This window comes from Clytia hemisphaerica, unplaced genomic scaffold, assembly GCF_902728285.1.
Source record: "Clytia hemisphaerica strain Z4C2 unplaced genomic scaffold, Clytia hemisphaerica genome assembly, whole genome shotgun sequence".
Lineage (NCBI taxonomy): Eukaryota > Metazoa > Cnidaria > Hydrozoa > Leptothecata > Clytiidae > Clytia > Clytia hemisphaerica.
The window spans coordinates 1,394,503-1,421,239 of NW_027103890.1; the positions used below are offsets into that span (position 1 = coordinate 1,394,503).

Sequence of the window (26,737 nt, forward strand, 5' to 3'; positions counted from 1 at the left end):
ACATTATCCCATCATGGGAATAGCTTGTTTTACCATATTTTCAAATCTCTTAACAAGTTTTGATGAATACAGTTGCATTTTTTGCTATTTTCATGTGTAAAGAAGTTAAGTGTCAAAAGAAAAGTTTGCTCACTGTTTTTCATGATTTTGTGAAATTTCGACATTAAAAAAAAGTCAGTTGTTTAAAAATAAGTTTCGAACTACTTTTTCAGATTTAATGTAGAATAGCTCAAAATTCAAGTTAGAGCATCCTCTATACGATTAAAAAAGAATGAACAAAACATTTAAATCCTGAAGCTCACAATATCTCGACAAACCTGTATACTTTTTTTTGGTGCACCCGGTAGACTTCATCATATGTTACACTGGTCAAGATTTTAGACAAATTTTGTTTTATAAAATTATCAATGATTCAGAGGTAACAAGATTATGGCAGCTCACTACACGAAAACTCGACAGTAGAAAATTAGCAAATAAAGTTTCGTGTGAAATTATACGGAAATGGATCAATGTGTGTGTGTCAAATTTTGTAAAAGGGCTAATACAAGTAATGAAACTGAATGCATATAATAAAAAGAAGCAGGATAGACCCAGTGAGGTTGCTCAACCTGGGTTCAGAAAAAGACTTTCTAAGTGTCTTTGATCTTATGATAGTTTTATAATGTATTGTATTAGATTGATTTTCCTAGAACTAATTTCATTTTCCATATTAAACTTATACTGTAAGTGCATTCATTTGATAATAGCATGAGATATACTTTGTTTTCTGAACTTGAAGGAAGCAATTGAATGAAAATTGAAATTTTAAGATTGGGAACCTATTTAGACTTTTAATACTCAATAGGTTTGCTATACTCAAGACATCCAACCTGGTTTATTATTCTATGGTATATTGGTATATTCTACATTCTTTTGTTACATATTTAATATTTAATCTGATATTTTACAGATGCAGTATGTGTTCTTTATTTTCAAAATATTGGAGTAAATTTTTGATTACTTTGGAAATTTCATTTGTGTCCTTTTTCATTTCTTTGTGTCTTTTTTTCAAGTATTTTTTGTTTGAAGATTTGAAATATTGTATCTTTTTGAGCCCAATTCGACCAATCCCAATCAGAACTTCACTTATTACCTTAAATATAGAATGAAAAAAGAATTCTTTTGACAGAGATGAAATTCGAATTCATGGACTATTTGCTAAACTTAATTCTCAAAATAAATCTAATATAGTCTCCGTTTCATCCTTTTTAGTTAAAAACAGGTCGTTCGCCCAAACTTATTCTTGCTAAATTTAAAAATTTCATTAAATCGTCAAAATAAATTTCACCAAAACTGACGAATGGTCAAGTTTTCAGAAAAAATTCAAACTAACTCTCCTCCTTGGTAATTATTTTTCATGAAAAATGACTGTTTTTTGAAATAGACTCTAAATATTAAATTTAAATCTCAATCAATCCCATTTTTTCACTTTAGAGGCAAAAGAGAGACAAAAATAAATCGGAGCTAATTGCCAAAGGAGTTAAAAATACTGTAAACTTTGTGAAAATAATCTTGGGAAAGTAACTCCGATCACTTTATGGTGACTCTCCCCTCCCCCAATTTTCTGGGTTTTATCTTTGAATAAAATAGACGTCCGCAATGTTGGCACGAAAAGGTACCATAAAAATGATAAAAATACCACAGAAGCCCTATAAGTTTTAAAGCATATATTGACTTCAGCAATTTGTCAGGTAAGGTTAAGGCGAAAGCAATATGATAAAAGTCAGAAGGCTTTTTAAAAAAGATTTCAAATCAAATTTATTTTTTTATTACTTGGGAGCATTTTGTCTGTATTTTACTTAATTGATTATAAAAGCGAATCATGGATAAAGTTTTTACAAGCATACTAGCCTAGAAAGTTGAAAACACAAGATTATGTACAAAAACTAGGGTAGTCAAATACGTGATAAAAATACAAAAGTGCCCTAAAAATTGAAAGTGAACCTCTCTTTTAAATCAAGAGCAGCCACCGGCTAGGAAGTATGAAATATCTGTTCTTGAGGTCCCTTTCTCCTGGAAAAAAACTATCTGTTCTGTATCCTGGGCTCTCCTGGATTATATCATCTGTTCTGGGAAAAAATGGGACTCCTGGAAATGTATATCCGTTTTCCAGAAATATTATGCTCCTGGAAAAATATAACAGCTATTCTCTAAGGAAGTTAAAATGCTCCTAGAAAACCCTTTTAAGAAAATTATGAAGCTCCCTGGAAAGAAAACCTGGCATCTGGTTGTGTTTTTCACAATTTAGCTCCTGGGTTTTTTTAACAGATTGTCCACTGGAAAAAATTGTATGTGCTTTTCCTTAAAATGTGCTCCTGGATTTTAAGAACAGATGTCTTTTAAAGGCGACCCCTGGATTTTACCTGGGTGTTTTGAGGAAAGTCTCTCCTAGATTTATCCATAAAAAAGAACATATATTTCAAAAAATTCTGCCTGTGGCTGCTCTTGATAAGTGGTGCATTATTCCTTATTCTGTTGAAATAAACTATAATCTCAAATATCAAAATATACTGTATTGTAAAATGTTGAAAATTAATTCAATTTAGCTTTCTTCGATTGATTATCTGTCCCTTCTAGCTTTCTTTTAACTCGTGAAGGTTGCATTCTTTTGAGAAGAGCTCGTTCTTGTGACTTGTGTTTCTTTGTTACGTCCTCTAACATTTGAATACATGGGATGAATCATGTCATCTTTTGCAGCTTGCATTTTTCTCTCAGTGAGACTGTACTGTTCTCGAGTAGGATTGTCACTACCTCCGATGGCTCCTCTTTGTCGTGAAGAATGCTCTTCTATTGGATCCTGATTGAGTTTATCGGAGAGGAAGAACTAGACACCATCTTCTTTCAAAAATGATTGGACAAACTCAGTGAAGGTGTGAACTGAAACAAATCAAAAACAATATTGCAATATTGAATAAAACAATATTGAACAATTACCACCGAAATATACGATTTACAATCGAGACCCAACCAACTAAGTTTCTGGACACTGATATAACAATGATGAATGGCCAAGTTATAACATCTGGTCTTCTAAGGTACCTAAAAGGTATAAACGTAATACGATCAATGGTGACCTAAATCGATCATATAGAATCAGTAACAATTATAATAAAGAAAAGGAAATTATCAGAGAAATGTTTAGAGAAGCAGGTTACCCAATTCGATTCATCAAAGATTTTGAAACGAAATTAACTGATGATTGCATCATACCTGATTTCCTTTTCAAAGAAAAACGCAAATTCATACTCATTGAGGTTCCATTTTCAGATACCAATGAACAACTTGCAAAACGATTCATTGAAAAATTTTTTTACCCGACGACAAAATTGATTTTGCTATAAAATGGGCAACAAAGAAAGTAAAACAGTTATTTAACTCGAAGGATAAAAATCCACACCCAGCGTGTAAAATTTACGAAGGCACGTGTTCTTGTGGATTGAATTATATCGGCGAAACCCAACGTAATGTTAAAACCAGGTGGTCAGAACATAATAACTTTGAGCACAACTCTGAACATGCAAAGCATCTCAAAAACCACGAATTCTTATGGAAAAAAATCTGGAAGCCGCATTAATTGCCCTTAAGAGACCACGTCTTAATGACCAACTCGAAATAGTGTAACATTCTTTGCCACGGAAAGTCATGTGTTATACTTTTCAACCAATAGGATTTAATTATTGCGAGGGGAAAACAAACACTATGGTTTAACTCACTAAAAGATTTTGTTTAATGATTACACATAATTATCTTTAGTAAGTGTTCTGTTTTCCACCAATTGTGACGTCATGTCGTGGCAAAGAATAGATTTTAATAGAAAAGAGACATTCAAAAATCCCGTGAGAATGCCTCTTTTCATTTTTAATAGCTTTCTTTTATAATTTTAATAAATTTGTAACTTTTTAGATTTTCAATTTTATTATTCTATAGCACTGATGATGGAAAGACCGAAAAGCTTTTGCTAATTTTAAATGTTGTTGTTTTTTATTTTTTATCAATATGGGAAACATTGATCATAAATATTGCAACCTTTATAACAGTTACTGTTACCCAACAGTGATCAAAGACTGGAAATCTATTTTTAATAAATAAAATAAACCTCGCAAAACCCTAGGTGTGTGATCAAAGCAACACTTAAGGTCGTTGTCGTAACAATAAAAAAGAATATCAATAGATAGAAGAAAGAAGTTTTTTTAATACTTCAGCATTTTTGTCATGAATGAAAGGTTTGGACCAACATTATCCCAAACTTACAACCAAAATTAAAAAACATAATAGAAATATTTACTTGAAATAGTAATTCCAACCATTGTTTGACTGCTGAGGAAAAACCGTTTCTTTCTTCTTTGGGTAGGTCAAGGTCTTCTACTTCTTTGCGTCATTTCTTCAAGCCTCCCAAAAAGCCGTCAACAAGCCACTGTAGAAAAAAATAGAAATCTAGTGTTTAAGATTTGATGTCTTATTTTAAAAATTTTAAAAACGAAATGACACAAGGCTAGCAATATTAAACGATAAGAACCTCCAATGCTAAATCCAATCTAAAGCTTTTAAATACTAAGAGATTGAAAAAAATATCAATTACAGTAAAGCGTGTTTCGAAGGGGTCACCACTGAGAAAAGATTGGGTTTTTTCTTCTTTTTGCCAATCCATACATTGGTTACATTGAAGCAATCAAAGAAATCATCAATATCGTCAAAAAACAATCGAGTTCCAATGGTTCCGGGTTTGTCTTGTTGATTAAGTGCTTTGATAACGGTGATATGTCACATGTTCGACAACTCACTTGTTCGACAAATTCATAAAATTGTGAACAAATGGGCGCCCACTCGTTCGACAATCTATAGTTGTTCGACACCCACCCACCGTTTTTTTAGCATTTTCTCGAGATTTCATCATTTTTTTCTGATTTTTTGCATGCACAAAGATGCGTATTAGCAATGTCCAAAACATGGCCGAGTCCGATTTTTGATTCTTTTCCGGTCGAAAATCCCGGAAATATGCCGGAAATCGCCATTTTTTCAGATTTTGATCAGACTTTTTCCTTATGTTATATTTCGTTGTTTTTTTCATAGAAAAATATCATCAATGGCAATGCCAACCTCGTCCCGTGTGTCCCAGATTGAAGCATCAAAAAGCTGATGATACGAGGATACGTGTTGTTGCTTGATCAAGAATTAATTTAATTTAATCTATACCCTTCGTGCTCTTAACGGAATAGCACCCCCGTCCGATAAACTCTTTTTTTAGAAAAAGACCCTTTGTTTTCTCGCTACGCAAGTTTCTGCGTAAGTAGCCGGGGATTCTATAAGGCCGGAATACCGGATTCTTCCCAGTCGTTTATACAAACTAAATCCCGTAAATCATAATATCATATAACATATATACTTACGGTATTACACGCATAAACGACTCCAGTCTATGTAGTCTCGATTTCCGGACCATTATTCTCATTACGCGAAATAGGGCGGCAATTCTACTACATGTATGTCTGTCATAAAAAGCCGCGCTAGAGAGTGTTTTGAATAATTTTCCTCTTTTCATCTTTTGACGAGCGCACTTCTCTTTTGCAGTACTGTTCACCTTTCAGTGTTTGATAATTAGGTGGAGCTGATTATTGACCTGGAATTTTTAATTTATAAGTCTAGATCTAGACTACAGGAGGCCCCCAGCGGTTTACGTGATGGCGTGATTGGGACTTTTTTCTTGCGTGATGGCGTGATTAGAGATTTTTTTGGCGTGATGGCGTGATCAAGATTTTATCGTGATGCGTGATAGGGCAAAAATTTGAGGCGTATGTGTGATTTGGGCTATTTTTCGCTATTTTTTGCGTGATGACAAATTTTAGCGATTGATTTTCGTGAAGCGTGATGGAGAAAATTTTTTTGCGTGATGGCGTGATTAGGGGTGCCGCTGGGGGGCTCCTACAGTCAATGCTTTTTGAGAAAAATGAAATCCGAGTTGATTGCTAACTCGAAAATCCTTTTGGGAAAATGGAAAAGCGAGTAACAGTTAAGTGACGTCATAACTTTCACTTCATCATAATTTAGCTAACTCGAAAATCACTAACTCGAAAATTTTCTAACTCGAATTTTGGTAACTCGATAATTCCGGGCCTAGGTTTTCCGGGCCTCGTTTCATTTCCGTTGTTTTATTTTGTCGAACTGATGCGCTGTCGAACAACTGATCGCTTAGTTGTTCGACAGACAACTTGTTCGACAAATGAGTGTCGAACAAGTGGGTGTCTAACAACCATACAGTCGAACAAGTGAATGTCGAACAAGTAACTGTCGAACAACTGGTCTGTCGAACAACTAAGCGATCATTTGTTCGACAGCGCATCAGTTCGACATTTTTTAAGATTTGTCGAACAAATGCACCGTCGAACAAGTATACTGTTGAACAAGTGGGATTTCCCCCTTTGATAACCTTTTTGCTAATCACTTAGAAACACAGATGTGAAATCAGCAATAGAAAATTTGTAACCGCTATTACCAAAAATTGGCTGCTGATATTATAAGTTTAGTTTTATTTGGCCTTTCTAGAAGTATTTTCATCGGGGGTTTAAAATTAGGTAGATATCATTGTACTTTTACTAAAATCTCCTGATATTCCAGTATCTTTGTTCGAAAAAGCAGAATCAAAAGAAGTTATAAAAAATCACCTGAGCAGCCAAATTAACACGCATACAAGATGAACATGTTCATGGGTTAACTTTGATAACTTTCCTAACCCAATGGTTGAAGTGTCTGGGTCCAAATCTTTTCCATACATGTCGATAACATGTTGCCAACTGATGACGTTGCCCCCACACTACAAGATTAAAAATTGAGAAAACAATTACTATTTCAATCAAAGTTGTCTTCACAGTTTTGGCAGTTTGATGTCACTTATCACCAATAAGTAATTTTGAATAAGACAATACTGTCACTACAATAAAACAACTTCTACCTCCTCAAAATGTTAAGTATTATTTTGCATTTGAACCCTTTTAGGTAAAATAGGTAAAATAGTTGAGAAGGTACCCCTAAATACCTTAAGGGAACTATTTTTTGCGGGAACTGATTTTCGCGGTTCGCAGTTCAAGATTTAATATTTAATATTTGAGGGAACTTAATTTTGCGGATTTCTCACTTGAAGGAAAATTAGAGACGTACTTTGAATTATTCGAGCTTTTTTCGCATTTGAAAAATTTTGGCCGAACTTAATTTTACGGTTTGAGCTTTATCGGTTTACGATTTAGTTCCCGCAAAAATTAGTCCCCTTAAGGTAAAACATTTTTTTATTTGAAAAATAATTCTTACGATAAGCTTTTTGATATTTTTGTTGGCTTCTGAATTTTCAATGTTGTTTCTGATGGTCTTGATTAGGTGAGGAGGGTCACAAATGAAGTAAATTTTGGAGTTAAATCGGTATTTGTTCCAGGTCCAGTAAACAACACCATCCTTAACATTTTCGTTGTCTTCAAGAAATGAAATCTGAAGAACTTTCGATTGGGTGCAGCTCCACCACAAACAAATGTTCTCACATGAAAACCTGCAAAAACAATCATGAATTTTATATTGAAGATCGATTTTATTATTAAAGGACAAATTAAAAATGAAACCCTGGTTAATGATTTTAAAGACCACAAAAGATTTATAGGCCAGGTGGAAATAACAAAGCAAAACGTAAAAAGTGATGACTAGAAATCATTTACATTGTCAAGCAAGCACACTAAAAAATTGTTGGTGAGAACAAAGACAACATGACTGATCTGATTAATATTAAAACAAAACACGACTCTTCAGACAGATATATACCTTGACTTTCGCAAACTCTGACTGCTTCCCAAACCAGTGGATACAGTTGTGATGCATTGTATCCATGATTTGAAAAGAAAAATCCAATTGGGTAGTTGTAGTACCGAACCAGTCCTCTCACCACGAATGTGAGTATTGTTGTTGCCAGTTCACGCTCTTCTTCTTTTGATACTTTCAAAGAGAATTTGTTGAGCTCATCATTGATTGATCCCATCTCAGTGAAGCCTACTAGTCTTCCAGTGGAATGACTAAACACCAGGCCTGATTTTATGTGCATCTCATCAAACATTAGAGATAAATTTTTCTTGTGTTCCTTTAATTCATCAAACTTGATGTTGTGATTCAGTCTGTCAATTACATCTTTGTTAAAACCAGCTCCAGGGTCAGTGTAACTGATGTATTGTTGGAGAGTGTTTTGTCTGGAAGCTGAATGAAAGGGCCATCTCTCAGATGCTCGTAGGTAGCTGTAAACAATTAAAATATTGAAAAAATCTTCTATTGACTTTCCAGAGTAAACAGTGAAAATATGCAGTCACAAAATCACAAAACTTTAAATTATTCCAAACAGAAGGTTAAGAATTTAGATAAGCAATTTCTATATTAGGAAGTTTTTTGGGCTTAGTTCATAACCAGGCGTTACAAGAAATTATCTTCCTGTGTAAAAATCTTTAAAGCTTTTTCAACAGTCTCAAATTTAAATTATTCATAGAATAAAGCACAAATAGAAAAATTTATCTCAGTAAGATCAGTACTCAGGTATGGAAATTTATATATGAACAACAAACCTGCGGATTTCAAGTAGACATCGACGAATGATTAAGGGATGCCATCGCATACCCTTCGAACTTTCGAGCTCAGAAATTTTCTTCTGTTGCTCCCAAAGTAGCCCTTGGGGTGTTTCGATTTCAAGTGGTAGCTTCTCGTTTGTCAAGATCTCTTTTAAAAGGGTGTGGTCCTCTTCACGATTCTCAAGGTTTTGTCTTTCAATGATCTTATCTAGCTGTGTTTCCAAGCTTGTCACTTTTCTTTGAAGCTGCCTATTGGTCACTTGTAACAAGGTTGCTTTATGGAGAAGTTCTTCTTTGCTCATATGAATGTTTGGTTTGTATTTAGAAGGAATTTCAGGTGATTTCTCTTTTCTGAAACGCATTCTGTTCAGACTATTGTGTCTTTACTTGCTGCAGTTACTGCAACGTGAAGAAGAGGGATCGACCAACAATTCACAGTTTATTGTCCTGATTGTTATACTGTCAGGATCGATCCTGTCGAAAGCTTTTGTTTCAAGATATGCTATTGTATTTCCACTATTGTCTTTTAAGTCAATATTGCCATTGATTTTGTCCTTGACAATATCTGCAAAGTCATCATATCCAAGACATATATTTGTTTCTATCATGTTGCTATCATCGCACAACTTTTCTGGAACATTATTTGAAAGCTCGTTACTAAAATCAAAGTTGAATAAAGTTTCAATTTCTTCACGAAATTCAGCAACAAAGCGAGGTTTAGATTTCAACCTGCCACGACACAAGCGACAGAATAATTTCAAATGTTTTTCCATATCACTATCATTATTATTTTCTATTTCTTTTCTATTTTCTTTCTTATTTTTCCATACATAATTCGTTTTATCTTCTCTAAAAAATGTCGACGAGAAAAAAGTTTTTTGAAGTAGTGCAAACTTATTACTTTCATGGATGATGATAAATAAAAGATTTAACAAACACTGCTTTTTTCTAAATAACTAGTGCTGAATAATCTGCTTTAGTTTTTTTTACAGAAAAATAAAAAGCCAATGAAGAATGAACCAACAAAGTAGAGGAAAAATTATAGCTGTTTCATCTCTTCAGAAGGGAAAGAGAAAGTTTAAAAGAAAAGGCTGTATCTACAATGTCAAAACACATGGAGTTTCCAGGACAGAAAAATCATGATATCACCGCGTGCCACCAAAAGCCCTTAATTTCTTCTTGTAATACTACAGTGTGTTCCGCAAAAAAGTATACTCAAAAAGTAAAGCGTAGCTCTGAAAAAACTATCTATATATTAAGCTTAATTTTTAAACCAGTTAAAAGCATAACCATCAAACTTTTTGTGGTCAAAAATTCATTGCAAACGAATTTTCGATTCAAGAGATATCAAGTCATAAGTAAGCAAAGGTGTAGATTTAAAACATCGGAGATCAAGTAAATTTTTTCATAATTACTTCAGTAAAAAATAACGTTAATTTCAAATTGGAAGAATGATAAAAAAAATCTAAATTTTTAATGCAAAGAAAAGAAATCATTCTTCTTTCCACTGCTGAAAGAATTCCTTCGGAAAAGACTTTTGTTAATGAGATAATTAATTTCCAAGCTGCATAGGTCAATCTTTCAAAATGCAGAGTTTCATCAAATTGACAAAAAAAACAGACCTGTCAATCAAAAATTAATTAACTCTGGTAGTAAAAATGATGCATCTCGACTTTTTTTAAACTCCAACAGGGTGCAATAAAAAGCGTCATATCTCACTAAAGAAGAATTGTTCGAAATGAAATTTGTACAGTAGAAAGCTGAATAGCTGCGCTTTCAGTAGTTTTAAAAATCATTCAAAACAGATCATCATTTATTTCAAAAGTTGACTTTATTTATTTGAGTATACTTTTTTGCGGAACACACTGTATATTTGAGGCTTAATTTAAAACAAGAATCAGCACTAGAAACCCCTTGTACGTTGAAAAATACAACATTTTCGAAGCCATACTTTTCAAAATGTCTAGCACAGAAATGCTATTTCTCATCTAAATAAAATACAAAATACAAGAACAAAAAGAGAAATCACATGATCAAATTAAACCAATAATCTTTGCTGAATCAAAAAATATCATTCTTGAGAGATAGATCGTTCTCAATTAAAAGCAAGTACTCAAAATATCTCGAGCTTATTAGCCCCCCAGCGGTTTGCGTGAATGCGTGAATGGGCATTTTTGGTTGCGTGAATGGGCATTTTCGGTTGCGTGAATGCGTCAAAATTGAAAAAAAATTGCGTGAATGCGTGAATTGAAAAAATTTGCGTGAGCGTGAAAATCCACTTTTTGATTGCGTGAAAGCGTGAATCTGGGCTATTTTGTGCGTGAATACGTGAGTTTTCCCTTTTTTCCACGAATTATGGGTAATTTTCCCGATTTTCCTATCTTTCCCCAATTTTTCCCGATTTTCTGAAAAATCGGATTATTGTGTAAAACTCGAGGAAAATTTGCGTGAATTTTGAAAACAATTTGCGTGATTCCGTGAATTGAGGGTCCGCTGGGGGGCCTCTATTAGAAAGATGACTTTTAGCTGTTTCAAAAAAGGCGCCATTTTGTTTTAGAATCATCATTAGAACACCTCTCAGAAGAATTTATACCGATAAATCCAGAAAAAATATTCTAGCACCAGCCCATCCCATCAAAACTAATTCATCCCACAAACGTTCTAGTCGAATCACAAAGCTGGACAATTTATACGAAGATCTGGACGACGACAACCTCATTCCCAAGCTGGACATTTTATACGAAGATCTGGACGATGACAACCTCATTCTCAACTCGACACTTTGAAAGTGACAAAGCGTGAGGTTCTACATATGGCCGAGCAGAACGAAGGCTTTATTAAAATATGGAGAGCTTTCGCTTCTCAAAAGCAGGAAACAAGGAATTCTTGATAAAATGGATTGGCTATATTGGCTTATTTTTGACGTTTCGGTGTCTTCTTTGCACCATGATAACAAGCTAGTAAAAAATCACAAAATTTAAAAATTACTACCGGTAATTACAAGTCATTAAATTTCACAAAGGAACGCACATATGCTTATTTGAAAGGGAAGCACATGAACATTATGTTCACAAAAGAGGAAGTTACCGACTGATGAGAGTTTTCTCCTTTCTAGATGCTAAAACGATGAAGCTAGGAGGGAAATTGCCAGTCGGACATATTACAAACCTACCCACACTGGCCTTTGCATAACGATGACGTCATAAAAATTAAAAATTGAATATCTCTATAAATACTCATCAAAATCACTTCAAAATTTCACCAAAATTTCATTTGAATCGATAAACTGTTTCGAAAAAAAAATTTGAAATTTTTGATGACGTCAGCAAAAATCAAAGAAAACGAAAAAATTAAATTTCTGATGACGTAATCAAAAATTTTAAATTTTTTTATAACAATCGAAATAGTTTATCGATAGAATTTTTCGCTAAATATTTGAAGTGATTTTGATGAGTATTTCTGGAGATATTCAATTTTTAAGTTTTATGACGTCATCGTGATGACTTTTTCTTTTTTTGGCTTCAAAGATCAATTCCAAGACAGCAATTTTGTTAATTTACGTTGGAGTACGCTTCTTTCGATGTATGAATGAGTACCCTAAAATGAATGCTATTGGTTTGCATTGAAGTTTGACAAAGTTCTTGTAACGATTTTGTTTGTTCGTTATATTCGTTCAAGCAAGAAAAAATTGTACAAGCTTGACATACATAGGCCTATGTTAGTAGTCGGTTAGTCATGTACAAGCTATAACCAAAGTCTGAGCCAGAATCTAAGTCAAAATAGTCCAAATAGGAAAAAATGGCACAAAATAGCATAGAAAAATATGTACAAGATAGAAATATTGTGGGCAAACTATCCCAAAAATAAATAGAAGACTTGACTTGATTGATAACTAGCCAGACGCTATCAAACTTGAAGTTTTGTCAAAGTCAGACATGACATTTTCCTTCACTACTAAAAAGTAATTTTCTCTCTCACATCTTTCTTGTGTCTTGTCAAAGAGAGAATGTGTCAAAAAGAAGGCGTTCAAAATATTCTATATAAAAAAGGCAATAAAAAACACTATTTACTCCGGCAGGAGAGCCATCATACCAAACCACTCCGACGGAGAGCCAATTCAAAGGCGTTATGCACTTGGGAGTTTTTACCAAAACACTCCACCCAACAGAGATGGCGTATCTCCAAACCACCAGTACATTTTACAAGCATTTACCATTTGACCAACAAATCATTCAACCGCAGTGCGTTTCATGTAAAAATTCGTTGAGTTACCAATGCGATCAACTCATATCAAAGTTCATTAGTAGAATTTAACACAACAATACCATAATTACAACCAAGCTGGATTTCGAACCACGCTCGTTGAGACCATTTCATCGAAGACAACGATCACTGGACAGCTTCCAGTAATCCTAACCTCCCAACGGCTCGTTTGAAAGTACTCCCGTCCTTCGCCCTGGCGATTGCCACTCCTGTTATGCCGTCCTCTGATGGAATTACGCTTTGGATTCGTGCTAACGGCTACTTGTGTCTGGCAATTGAGGTCTCCATGATGACCACAGCGCGCGTTTCCTGGCTTCATGTTTCTCGTTTCGCTCGTCCATTCTTTTCACTTCGGATAACCCTGGGGTTGCCCCTTCTTGTCCTGTATCCTCTAAGTGCTAGGATAAAACTATCAGTGGACATGCCTGTCACCTGCTAGCTCGAGATGTATACTTCGTGTCGTCATGGAAGTGAACAATGCACCGTATCTCTTTGCTGCACCAGTGGTTCTTCTGGTTCGTCTTCCTTGTGTGGTACTTAGGCGGTAATGGGTATGTGCGAACGGTAAGGGTCGTTTTTTTTTCACCTTTGAAAGTCTCTCTAAGGGTCGGAAAAATCAGAAAGTTTTAAATTAGCCTCTCTAAGGGTCGGAAAATTCAGGATTTTTAGGAAATCATTTGATTTCGAGCTTTAAAAATCGTAAAAAAAAATCAAAAAGTCTCTCTAAGGGTCGGTTTCGGCGAGGTCCCGTCCGCACATACCCCTCATTCGCCAACCCTAGTACCCCCCCGGGTGTGACTAGCATTGGACCAAAGTAGTCCACTCTGACATTCTGGAATGCGGTACATCTGGAATCAACTCTTTCAAGTGATAAGTCAGCCATCAGTGAATGTTTCGTCTTGGCGCTCTCCTTTTTGCAGAAGAAGCATTTCGTTAATATCTGTCTCACCTTCGATTTTGTGGCTGTGATCCAAAATTCCCCTCTCAGGATGGACAATGTTGCGTTTCTTCCGATGTGATGATGTCTATGTCGGATGATGAATGTACTGGTCGGATGTTCTTCGGACAAGATGATTTCATGCTTCGCTTGGGTAGGTAACAGTGCTTTTGAAAGTCTGCCTCCTACAGACAGAAGTCCTTCCCTCTTTGTTGGCCGAAGATTCGTCAGTCTTTGTGCGGACAAACTTGCTCTGGATTCTTCCTGGGAAATTTTCTGCAGAGCTCTCGGCTGGCTCGTTGAAGAATATTGGGGTTCAAAATTGACCAACTTGTCTCCGAGTTACCATGTCGTTTGAATTCTACCAATCTCCTTTTCAGTTTCGTGATCCATGCGTGAGCTCGTTTGATTTTGTCCCATTCTGAAAACTCCTCCCATCTGATGACATCTGTCATTTGATCTTCTAATCTTTGGATGCTAGCTGTCGATGCCTCTATCGTGATTTCTTCTGGTAGGGGGGGTTTGTGTACTTTACGATGCACGATCCAACGATTCGCGATTCGCGATGCGCATAAATTATGCATAAATTTTCATTATTTACGGATAAACCAATCAAGCTCATTCTCGGAAATTCACTCGAATTCGAGTTGAGGCGAGTTGAGGAATAAATATTCGAGTTGTTCGAATCGAACTTTCGCACGTGCAGGAGAATGACAACTGTTGTAGGGTCAGTTTGAAAGAATCAGGCAAATTGAAGAAATGGATCGTATAGAAGAGCTGAATTTCTTATTTTCTCTGCTCGACAGTGAAAAGGTAAGTCTCATTTGCTTCAACTATTTCTCACTCTAATAACATAACAAAAATGGTACCCAAAGCTTTGCTGTTTACAGCTGGGGAATCATGGTTGTTAAGCGTTAAGAAGATGTATTAATCTACAACTTGTAAGTAGCTGTAAAAACTCTGTTCTGCTGTTCGCAGTACAAGAAGTCCTTCCCATACATAGTATTAATATCCAGGCCCTCCTTTTTCATGAGATCACAATGCCATTTTTATTTGATGTTTACCCCAGCTCTTTTTACTATCAATTTCTATGGTTATGCCAGTCTGGAAATGATGAGAAGTCCACACCGAATTGTTATTTGTTTAAATTGCAGCCAACGCCAAAAAAGTTCCACTCGTGGAACAGCAAGTGGATGTGGGCCTACAGGGCTTACACTTCTGCTCCTTACCTTATGCCAATACGCCAAAAGGAATTTTACAGCCTCACGTCAAATATATTTGGTGGACTGTGCATCATTTCCAGACTGGTGGTTATTCCAGACCCTCCAACTCAATACAATTGATAGGTTTTTCCAATCGATGGATTGGATATCGATTGGTTCAGATAATCGATAGACAATCGATAATAAGGATTTTGAGGGAGGCTTGATTACCTATTGATTGATCGATTGGTCATTGATTGGCTTGTTAATGATCGATTGATTATCGATTGACTCTTTAAATGATCGATTACACTGTAGAACAGATTACCAATCGTGCGCCAATCGATGATAATTATCAATCGATGATCAATCGATCAACAATCGATAGGTTGACCAATCAATAATCAGGATTTTAAAGAAGGCTCGATTACCTATCGACCAGACTCGATCATTCGAACTAATCGAACTGATTTTCTAATCCAACTAATCGAACTTAATCGAACCTAATCGAACGATTAAAGTTGGATTAGTCGAACTAATCGAACTTTCAGATTTTCTCCAAAATTGTGAGTGTTCGATTAAATTCTATTAGTCCGATAAGATTCGACTATGTTCGACTAGTTCGATTCAGATTAAGTTTGATTAGTTCGAATTAATGGAAGGACCTATCAAACTAATCCAACTAGTCGAACTTAATCGAACTAATCGCCAGACGACTTATCGAACTAATCGAACTCAAATTTTACCAAAAATTGTGAGTGTTCAATTAGGTTTGATCAAGTTCGATTAGTTCGATTAGAAAATCAGTTCGATTAGTTCGAATGATCGAGTCTGGTATCGATTATCAGAAGCAATCGATATCCAATCCATCGATAGGTTATCGATTGGAAAAAGTTATCGAGTGGGAAAGTCTGGGTAAATGGGGGTGGACGACACTGAATTTCCGAGGTTGAAATGATTTTGTAAATCTGGAATTTCCAAGACATTTTCTTAAAAATGAAGGGAAAACGCGTAATTTTCCAAGGCATTTTCTTAAAAATGAGATAAAATGATGGAATTTCCAATACCTGTTAAAAAAATCCAGTTAATTTCCGAGTATATTTTGAATTTCACATCGAAGTTCTGAGGCTTTATTTTTTACAAAAGACCGTGTCGTCCACAGGGGGTAAACAGAAAATTTCTGGAATAGCTCAATCAGGATTAATTACCTAGGCTCAATTACGTACCTATCAATTGATTGATGGTCATTGATTGGCTTGTAAATGATCGATTGATTTTTGATTAAGACTCTTAAATGATCAATTGGTTATCGGTTACTGCAGTACAGACTAACAATCAATAGCCATTCGATGATGATATCTATGATATATCTATACCTATGTAAGATCAGACGTGATTAATCCATGGTGGCCAGCGACCCTTGAATTCCTTGAAACCCTTGAAATACCCTTGATTTTTTTCCTGCCCTTGAAAATTTGCTTGAAACCCTTGAAAAATCAATATTATCTTAGGGACCCTTGAAGTGCAAGATTTATACCCTTGAAATCCTTGAAATTTCAAATTTTCAGGCCATTTTCAGCCATAGAAATACAAATTTTTCTCCACTGCGTGGGATATAAACATCAGTGAATCAAATGAGAAAACTTCTTTTGGAACCCTGAGATTCAAGGGTTATTCCACGTTCATTCTTTAGGAGACTTCTTCTTCTTCATTCTTTTGGAGTTTGCCCTTGAACCTGTTAAGTGCGACTTGAATAAAATTAGATCGGCAGGTCTGAATTGTGTGCATTTTCAGCCAATCCAAAGCACTGAAAATCAAAAATTTTATCCGTCGGGCCCAACTATAGTGGGCCCTCCTTTACCACAACTATAAGGAAAGTATCTGCTTGAAGAATGCCTTTGAGATTATGTTGAAATCAAGGGCAAGGGATTGAGAAGACTGATTTGTTAGCTAGAAAGATTTCAAGGTCTTCGTGATTTTGTTAAAGAAAACGTTTTAGGGGTAATTTGTGCATTTTAAGGGGGTTGAAAATTCAGCACTGGCCAATCAAAAATTCAAGCTGTCTCCTAATGTCGACAGATTTCCTTGAAATCCTTAAAAACTAGCAAAGATCAACCACAAAACTCTAGAAACCCTTGAAAATCGGGGGTGGAAATCCTTGAAACCCATGAAAATAGTCAAAAATGACCCTTGAAACCCTTGAATTTGTTGAAAAAAAAGTGCTGGCCACCATGTAATCGAATAATTCAATTACCGAAGTCATCAAATTTAAAATTGAAGCTAATCAAAGCAATTATTTTTCAATTAATCGAACTCATCAAGGACTAATCGAAGCTAATTGAGATCTGAAAAAGTTCGATAGATTTAAACTTTAATTACCATTGATCTTCTTTGATTACCTTGATTAATTTGATCGAAGTTATCAAAACTATTCAAACCTCAATCGAAACTAATCGAAGACTAATCGAATTCATTTAAACTATCGAACTAATTTGAGTTATAACATTTATTTTTAAAAAAGGGGGACCCACCCCCTATTGGTATCAATACCAACCGAGGATCTCTTTTTTCTAAAAAATGGGACCACCCCCACCAATACCAACTTGACTTTTTCAAAATTTAAAGGAAAAAAGACACCACCACCCGGCTATGGGTTGGTATCTCGATGTTGACCCCCCCTGATTTATCTTGATATAAGAATTTTAAGAAATTATTATTCTATGGGAAAAAAACTTGACCTTTTTTGTCAAAATTTATTTTTGGGTGGCAAGCGCCCTCTGCACCCTATGTGGGAAATTTGCAGCATTATTGTGTGCTACTTCAATAGAAATGTTTAGCGTACCAATTGAACAAACTCATAGGGGGAAGGAAAATTTTCTGGGGGACCAACCTGGAGAAACTACAGATAAGATTTGAAAGCCAGTTTTTACCATCTAGGGGTGGAAGGCAGTGTATACAATTTCACTACAATTCACTGGAAATTGATTTCATTAGCATAAAAAGCTTTCATTTTTCCCTTGTACAGGAAAGGGTATGCGATGTTTGTTAGGTTTTTTAGGCTCTTATATTATGCAAATAAATGCATAGGAATAGAAATGGATCAAAAATGGTCCAGTAAGGCTAAAAAATATAGCCTAGAAGTCTGTCAACCCCTCTCAAATCAAAATATTCGATTAAATTGAAGAGATAGTTCAAAATCGACTTGTTCGTCTGAACTTAAATCGTGGAAAATGTAAAATAACCGGAATTCTCAATATATTTTGTGAGAGATTGTAGTTTTACACTTTCTTCCCCCACGTCATACTCTTAGGTGCCAAATAAATGGGGGGGAATAAACGAGAGTTTGGAAAATTTTTAACAAGCGCGGGTCGTTCATTTGGCACCTAAGAGTCAGTGCTGAAGAATATTCATATTTAGCAAGTCTGAGCTATGGATGGATTTGGTTTTTTTGGCATGAAGAGAGTCATTTTCGCAGTGTGCAGTAGCAGAAAGCTGGGAGTTAAGGGGGAGGTGTGTATAATCAGACTTTATTAAACAGGGTTTTTCAGCCTTATGACCCCAGGAATTAAATGTTGATGTAGTAAAGATAGAATAAATCTTTTTTGGAATTGGAAAGGCAATTAACCCAAGTCCATTTTTGTTTTACTTTCAGTATCACCGTATGCCTTATGGCCCATTGGTTCATTACATTACACCAGAGCTCGATGACAAATTGGACCTTAGCCATTTGCGTGAAGCTTTTGCAGTTGACAATCATCAGGATAGTATCACACTACAGGCTCAAGCAAGAGACTACCATATTGATCAACCACTTATTGTAGTAAATGAGTTTGATGACATAATTTATGAACAGTGCAAAGAAATTTTGGATGGTATTACTGGTGATATCCCAGCATGTCTAGTTAATGTTTTCCTGGATGAAGGAAAGAAATCGGTAAGTATTTTTTAATTCTTAGATAAAAGTAAACAGGGTTTTGAAACCACAATTTTTGGGCAACATAATTACCACTTTTGCAGAACAAGTTGATTTTAGAGATATTTAGTCGCTGTCATTGTCATTTTCAATGAAAATCAGTATTTAGCTTCTTCTATGTGCAAAGTCATTTAGTCGTTAGTTGTTTAGTTCTCTTTTATGTCTTTTCCAATTACTTGTAAAATAAATAAATTATTCTTTTTTTTCCTGGTAGTTGTTCAATAAAGCAAAGTATCCATGCAGAAGTCAAACGGAGGAGTCAAGTAATGCCCCTGATGGATTTGAAGATACGCAAAATGACGACATTGTAAGTTGGAGGTGTATATTATATAGAAGTAGAAAATATTGGTTTTGCTGTCCTCTAAGTAAAACTAATTGAAACTTGCTGACCCAATTAAAAATCAATTTTTGTTCCAAGAGGCAATATCATACTGAAAAATTCCTGGATCAATAAAGCTTTTTTCACATGTACGTAAAATTTTACTTAAAGTCTTAGGAAACCCCTTTCGTAGAGGAGCTACGAAGAGTTTTGCTCCTCCGGACCATGCTGATGGCCGCTGTCACATGTACGTTTGGTTACTTTGTGAAGGCATGTTTTCATTCGTAAAGCCCTCTAAAAATGACGTCATCGAAACATTCGATTCAGTTTTCAAATCTTTTCACGTTCGAAATGTATCATTCAGTTAGGAACATTTTGCGAGTTCCTGTACGTGGCAGCAATCAAAAAAATCAAAGCGACACTCATAAAAAAATTATGTTCGTGTCATTTTTATTATTTTTTTGCGTAGACAATACAGCAAATATATTAAATATTAGCAAACTTTGCCTTTAATGGGCTGTAAAATTATTTTGCAACGGTAGATTTTTTTCCAACTATCAACAATTGTGGAACAATCCTTAAGATTTCACTGTCCAGATATTGTTTTTGTATTTAGCAAAAATTTCAAATTTGTTACGAATTTTTCAAAAAAGGTTTTTTGGTTCCTACACCACTTTTGTCATAGTTCACATAGTAACAGCATGACCCCCCGACCATGCCACTGACCGATCCAACTCAGCCACTGACCAACTAAACCCAAATTTATAAAGTTATACCTCAAAATTTAAGTTGGACTGGACTGTCCTCTTTCCGATAAAAGTATTTGTTTTGTTTTTGTGAATGTTATATTACTCAAATTTTCTTTTTTTTACAGGAGTCTTCCGAACCCTGTGATTTCTTTATGGACTCTTCAGTGTCGAATAACGGGATCTCACTGTCAAACACAGAAGGTGCCAACTTAGGGCCAGATCCTGAAATTAATGAGGACATTGTTGTTGATAAGGTATATCAAAATACATTATTTTTTGTTTTTGTATAAAGCACAAGTTTCAACTTTTAAAATAATAAGAAAAAGATTTCTCTCTGGTACTTAGTAATTGGGGGGTCTAGAATAAGCATTTTCATTAGACTTTTCCTGATATTTCGCTGTTACACAAAAACATTCTTTATAACAATGCCCACCATGAACCATGGTTCAATTGTCAATAAAACTGACTTTCTAAGCCAGAACTCTCTAAAAATCGCCGGAAAAGTCAATTTCGCTGGAAAAACAGTATTTCTTGAAATTCTCGAGCTGTACTTAACATTTTTTTTCATGAACGCTGATGCAAAATTCCAAAATACCAAAATTGTGACGAAGCCTGATTTTCAAAAAAACATTTTTTTACGGCCGAAAATGCCGGAAATCACCGTTTCTGCAGATTTTCATTGGATATTTTTCTTTATTATTACGTTGTTTTTTCACTCAAAAGTGTTTTAAATAACAATATCAACCACCTTTCATGGTTCAATTGTTAATAAAACTGATTTTTGCAGCCGAAACTTTCTAAAAATCACGGGAAATGACCCTTTTAAGAGATTTTCATTTGACTTTTTCCCCCGCTGTTTCCTTATATATTCTGGTTTTTTTTCGGCCCCTGTATGTTTCTTATTTTACTTTTCATTTCCATTCTATATACATCATAAGCAATGTGCTTGTTGAATATTGAATAAATTTTTCTCTTTTTTTTGTACTAGGAGTCTTCCAAACCTTGCGATTTCTATATGGGCCTTCCAGTGTTGAATAATGGGATTTCGCTGTCAAACGAGGAGATCACCAGCTTGTTGTTGAACCCTGAAATTAATGGAGAATTGATCTGTGATAAGGTATAGAAATACGTGATTTATGTTTTAGGGGGTTTTATGATTTTATCATGATTTGAAATTATCATTAGGGAAGGGTTATCAATCAGGATTTTTGAACTTTTAGGGGGTCAAGCCATTAAGGGGGTTACGATTTCATACAGAGAGGGTTTTGATGTAACTTTTTTAGTAACCCCTAGAATAGTTTTGCCTATCTTCGTAGTTTTTTATGAATTTATTTAAAAACCATAATACTGTCATTGCACTTGCTCTTCCCTGAACAATCTACTCTCAGGTGCCCAATGAGTAGGGGGTTGAAACATTTTATCAAATTTCAATAAACGGAGGGGACCTAGTTGCCAGGCAGGGACTTGAAAATTGGGGATCTGGAAAACTCCGAGTTACGATGAATTGACATTTTATGACCTCATTTTCGTACAATTTTGACGTCATTGTGAAAATTTTAACTAGGTTGTTTTTCGAGCCTTTACGTTTTCGAGTTATTTGACATTTTTAACTCAGTTTCCACGATGACGTCCGGGGGTTGGAAAAAGTCGAAAAATTAACAAACGGGGGCCGTTTATTAGGCACCTGAGAGTGTCTAAACTGGATAAAATTTTCACCGTGGTCGCATGAGTTTTCTTCAGGGGTTACTAAAACCTTTGCAAATTTTGTAGCTAAGGGGGATTATAATTTTTTATAGGGGTTTCGAACCCTTCAGCTATATCAAGAAAATTTTAAGCAAGTCAGCCCAATCCAATACAGTATTGGGCATCTATTCGCTAGCTTCTCATTTTTTGCAGAAAGACAGATGACTAGGTTTTCTAAAAGATTATTCTCTATGTATTAAATACTGTCTAATTGTTGTATTTATAGGTTCCAACAAAATGTCAACGAAACATGAGCTTTATCGTCAATTTGAATGCCCTCAAAATGCAGTCCGATATTAGCGCAGACGACAATGGCTCGTACATGAATGGTTACAGTCGACCAACATCTGTTACATTTAATGGCGACTCTTACATTATCTCCAAATATAACGGCACTTCGAACTCCTGCAAAACCTTTCATCGGAAAATCATAAGATTGCGAAAGGATGGTGGCGAAAATTACTTTCAAATACTGCCTTTTGCAATACAATTTTGACGGGGAAGAAAGGAGCTTTACCGTGGCGTCTCACGGAAACGCCAAGAAAGCAGGCTCTTACAACAGACACAAAGCAGTGTAAGAAATATGTGAAGACGACCGGAAAGTCGAACAAGCCTTCAGAGACGATGAGGAAGGTAAATAAAGAACTGGGCGGCACACTAAAAGCCACATCATCTGGCTCCTTACCAAGGAACAATTGTCAGGTCCGCAATCTAAACAGAGCAAACAAAGGAGAAACATCTAAAAAGGACACTCTTGCTATGATGATGGAAGAGTGCAAGAAAACAATGAAATCTAGTAGATACTTTATCCGCCGTGTCGAAGGGGCCCCTGAACCAATGTGTATTATCGGATCTGAAGCAGCATTTCAGGATTTAGACAGATATTGTTGTAAAATGCCTCAAGGGTTAAATTCAGTGTTAACAGTCGATCCGACATTCAATTTTGGTGATTTTTTTTTCACTCCGATAACATACCAAAATCTAGCAGTGTTGAGGAAGTCTACAAACAAACCGAAGATTGATATGGGTCCAGCACTTATACACTACCGGAAGATGTTTTCTTCATATCATTACTTCTCATCGAGCCTCGTCGGAATTCACCCTGAATTAAGCGAGTTGAAATGTTTTGGAACGGACGGAGAAGCAACACTTCAATCAGCATTCTCGAAAACGTTCCCGTTCTCTGACCAGCTAAGGTGTTTTATCCACTCCAAGAGAAACGTTGAAGAAAAGCTTAAAGAACTTGCACTTCCGATGACATCCAAACAGACCATCATCCACGACATTTTTGGCAAAGTAGAAGGAACCCACAAGTAAGTAAAGTTTGATTTTATTTCGGATTTAGAGAAAATCGCCATCTGTATAAAATTTGCGGTTGAGCTGCTCTGACTTGAAATTTCACGAGGACTTATCGCGGATGGAACAATATAGGAGATAACATGTTCACGGTTTTGTGCCTTTTGACTGCCAAATTATGCATGTGGCACCCCCAGCCCCCAGCGGCGGTTTTTAGAGGGTGCCAAAGAGGAAAGCGTGCCAAAAGGCGCCTAAAAACACTAATTTTGGCGCTCATTTCCCTTTTTTACCTCGCAGATTTTAACTTAAGAGGAAGAATTGTCTAACATTTTCGCGCTCGCTTCGCTAGCGTCCTTTTGACACTAAATCTTTGAAGTAACAAGGCGCCAAATTACCAATTTTCTCATTTTGCCTCCCTGTTGGTGGAGCCACCAGCGCTTCTTTTATGCCAGCAAACATTTTGAAAGTAATAGTACTTAGTTTTGGTATTCTGTAGTATTTTTTTAATTCCTAATCGACGTTTATTTTCCTTTTTACTTCCCAGGATTGAGGGTTTGGCACATGCACCAGACGCCAACATGTTTGACATCTATGTTGAATCCATCAAGAATAAATGGGACGATATTGAGTTGCCTCATGTTCCAAAAAATCAATCACCCAAGTTTCACGAGTGGTTCACCAAAAATGTTGTGCCTTATATGAGGTCGCACATGTTGACTAACATCCGACAACGCAATGGCATCTCTGAAGATTTCTCCACAAACCAGAGTGAATCCCTTAACGCTAAAATCGCCGGAAAACAAAGTATCAAGCACACGAGCTTCCAAAATTTCTCAACCTCATGCAGGAAGTATATGACACCCAATTGGAAGAAAACAGGTCAGCGTTTCACGGAGAAGGAGATTTCAAAATATCCGAACTGTTTCCTAAATTCCAGATAGGAGACTCCTATTACAATCTTCCTGATGATGAGAGAATCACAGTTGAAAAAGCTTTCTATGAATCTACCGTTTCTGATCAAGATGAAACACCCGACGAAGGTATCCCTGGAATCGATTGCACCTATTCGAAAAACATAATCGCAAAAGCAGAACGAATCATTGCAGCTGGTGGTGTCGTACCGTTTGCGGAAAGCGGAACATATCACGTAATAAACACCGATAGTTCGCGCCCCCATTATGTCAAACGAAAAAAAGATGGATCATTCACATGTGACGACCGGACCTACGCGCCGGTTGTGTGGGATTCAACGGAAGCGGTGTTTGTTCCCATACATACGCAGTCGCAAAGGTATCAGGCCAATTAGATCGGTTTATGGCTTTTCTTAGAGCTAGTAACACATCTGCAAATTTGACCAACATAAGTAAATTTAATATCAGCTCTGGTGCGGGTAAAAAGTCAGGGACAACCCGAAAAAGGTATAACCGAAAAGTCGAATCATCTACACCAGTTGGGGAAGTTGTAAAGCAAACTACATCCGATCATAAGCCTTATCGTTTGGTGTACTTAAAGGACCATCCTAAAGTCCGCAGTTGCGGTGGCTGCCCAGTTCCGATCGCTCGACCGAGTTCCAAAGAAGTTTTCCCCCCTCCTGATGACATTGCTATTACTCACATGGAGATAGCAACTTGGCGAGATAAGAACACCGGGCTCCTGAGAAATCAAACAAGGCGAGCGCAAGATATTACCACCTGAGCCCTGTTTGCATAAGAAAGGGAAATAGCGGAGCAAACAAGGACTTCTCATTCGAACAGTTGGATTCCACCACCATCCAACTTTTAACAGAGCATAAGAACCTTATTAAAAAAAACTTTGGAGTGGATGTTTAGGTCTTGCTCAGTTCGTTGTTCATTCATTCATTCATGTTCGTATTGACTTTGTTTCATGTTATTTTCTTCATGTATAGTTGACGCACTCTAATTCGATCTTCAAGGGGAATTGGATTCTCATCGAATGAGGGGAAGCTCCCGAATAATAGAGCGTCGTACATGAGAGTTTCTTGTTGACTGTGACTTTCAATTTTATCGAATAAGGGAGCGCACCGAATAGTAGAACGTCGAATTAGAGAGCGTCAACTGTATAAGTTCGTTCATCCTCCTTTGGATAATCGCTAACAATATTTGTCAAATTACAGCGTTTGTTTAATAAATCACATTTTAATATTTGATTTACTATGGTTTGGATAAACGACAATCATTTGTTTACACGCTTTGAGAATCGACTGCACCGTAATTCCACAAATTTGATTGAAATCGTGGATTTTGCATTCTGAGATGGGTCATTTTTCATTCTATATTTTACCATCAAGGTGTTAACGAGACTAATTTGTAAAACTACTTATCTTTTAAGTCGGATATTAGAGTTATGTCTTAGAATTTCTTCATTTCCCAGTCATTTTCTAATCAGCGCCGCATTAGGAAGTGCGGCGCTTATTGGAGGGCGGCGCTCATTAGAGGGCGGTGTCTTAAATTTTTGAGGTTTTCGGTGCGGCGCTCTTTAGAGGGCGGCGCTCATCAGAGGGCGGCGCTAGATAGAGGAAATACGGTATCTAAAGAAATCGAACGGACTGAGTCATTTCTGTCGTCCTATCGACAGTTCGTTAAATTAGTATTTTTTTAGTCTTGCTGCTAAATGTGTTTACGGCAATCGTGTAATTTAAGCTACATTCTTTATCGTTTGAACAAAATTCACGTTCTTGTCTTAGCTTTTAATCTGCGATAGTTTCAAATGGAGTTATCTAACCGTAACTTTTTAATTTCGCCAGCAAATTTGTCATTGAAAATTGCTTAAAAACGTCAAGGCTTTAAAAGAGTTTGGTTAGTGTTTGAGATGTTTTTTATTTTTCATACTTTTATTAGCAGTTTTTTTAAAGTAGGAATTTTTAAAGCAGAGTCATTTTTAAAAACGAAAACTTATACATATTTTAGAACATTGTAGAAAATTGTCTTTTTCGTTTCCCTTTAGTGGCGCCTTTCCTTAGATCTGCTGAAATCTAGTTATCGGGTTATCTTGCGCCTAGTACTCACCACGGAGCAACCAATCTCGTAAATTTTCCTCTACACTTTTGTGCTTAATTGTAGGGGGGGTCACTTTGCAATTTTTGGAAAAAAAATCACCCCAATTTCACTTTATAATAACCCCCCCCCCATTTTATGAATTTTTCCCAAAAAAGTCTGAAAAAGTGCCAAAACCTACATTTTCCTAGGGGCTTTTGGGAAAATCACCCCAATATCATTTTATAACGACCCCCCCCCCATTTTATGGATTTTTCCCGGAAGTACCCAGCCTCCCCGCTTATTCCACCCCCTACAATTAAGCACAAAAGAGGTACTCATCTTTCTTTGCGACGGTTGGAAAACATCTAACTCACTCTACTTAGATAATCGTTGATGACTTTCAAGTGAAATTCTTTTCTTTCAACCATCGAAAACAATTGAGATGGGGTGGTTTGTAATAAAGACATATCCAAAGCCACCGAACTAATGGCCTTTTGAGAGTTTCTGTTTCCTTTTTAAGTATTTCAGCGTTAAGTACCTTTTTCCAAGAATTGGTCTTGAAAATACTATAGTGTATGGCTTGTTTTGCTCAACTTTGCAACCGTGCCAAAGCTAAAATAACCGGAAAATTCGGG

At 36.0% G+C, this 26,737-nt stretch overlaps 3 protein-coding genes across 3 annotated transcripts in view; 2 read left to right on the forward strand and 1 right to left on the reverse strand.

The window, feature by feature from the left end:
• Nucleotides 1-26,737, reverse strand: part of LOC136808636 (tyrosyl-DNA phosphodiesterase 1-like) — a 222,721-nt gene that overhangs the window by 179,277 nt on the left and 16,707 nt on the right. The window lies entirely within an intron of this gene.
• LOC136808653 (uncharacterized) lies at nt 20,138-22,306 on the forward strand. The gene is made up of 3 exons (XM_067065202.1): nt 20,138-20,321; nt 21,056-21,184; nt 22,037-22,306. The coding sequence occupies exons 1-3, from the start codon at nt 20,220-20,222 to the stop codon at nt 22,304-22,306; spliced, it is 501 nt and encodes a 166-aa protein (XP_066921303.1). The 5' UTR covers nt 20,138-20,219.
• On the forward strand, nt 22,405-24,412 carry LOC136808654 (uncharacterized). Its single transcript, XM_067065203.1, has 3 exons — nt 22,405-23,123; nt 23,651-23,910; nt 24,048-24,412. Exons 1-3 carry the CDS (start codon nt 22,435-22,437, stop codon nt 24,410-24,412), a joined length of 1,314 nt encoding a protein of 437 aa, XP_066921304.1. The 5' UTR covers nt 22,405-22,434.

Excerpts from the sequence above, each read along its gene's own strand:
- LOC136808653 (XM_067065202.1), top strand. The coding sequence starts at position 20,220 with ATGGACTCTTCAGTGTCGAATAACGGGATCTCACTGTCAAACACAGAA. Across the intron at positions 20,322-21,055 it reads AGGACATTGTTGTTGATAAG|GAGTCTTCCAAACCTTGCGA; the intron begins GTATATCAAAAT and ends TTTTTGTACTAG. Across the intron at positions 21,185-22,036 it reads GAGAATTGATCTGTGATAAG|GTTCCAACAAAATGTCAACG; the intron begins GTATAGAAATAC and ends TTGTATTTATAG.
- LOC136808654 (XM_067065203.1), top strand. The coding sequence starts at position 22,435 with ATGAGGAAGGTAAATAAAGAACTGGGCGGCACACTAAAAGCCACATCA. Across the intron at positions 23,124-23,650 it reads AAAGTAGAAGGAACCCACAA|GATTGAGGGTTTGGCACATG; the intron begins GTAAGTAAAGTT and ends TTTACTTCCCAG. Across the intron at positions 23,911-24,047 it reads TAAAATCGCCGGAAAACAAA|GAGACTCCTATTACAATCTT; the intron begins GTATCAAGCACA and ends AATTCCAGATAG.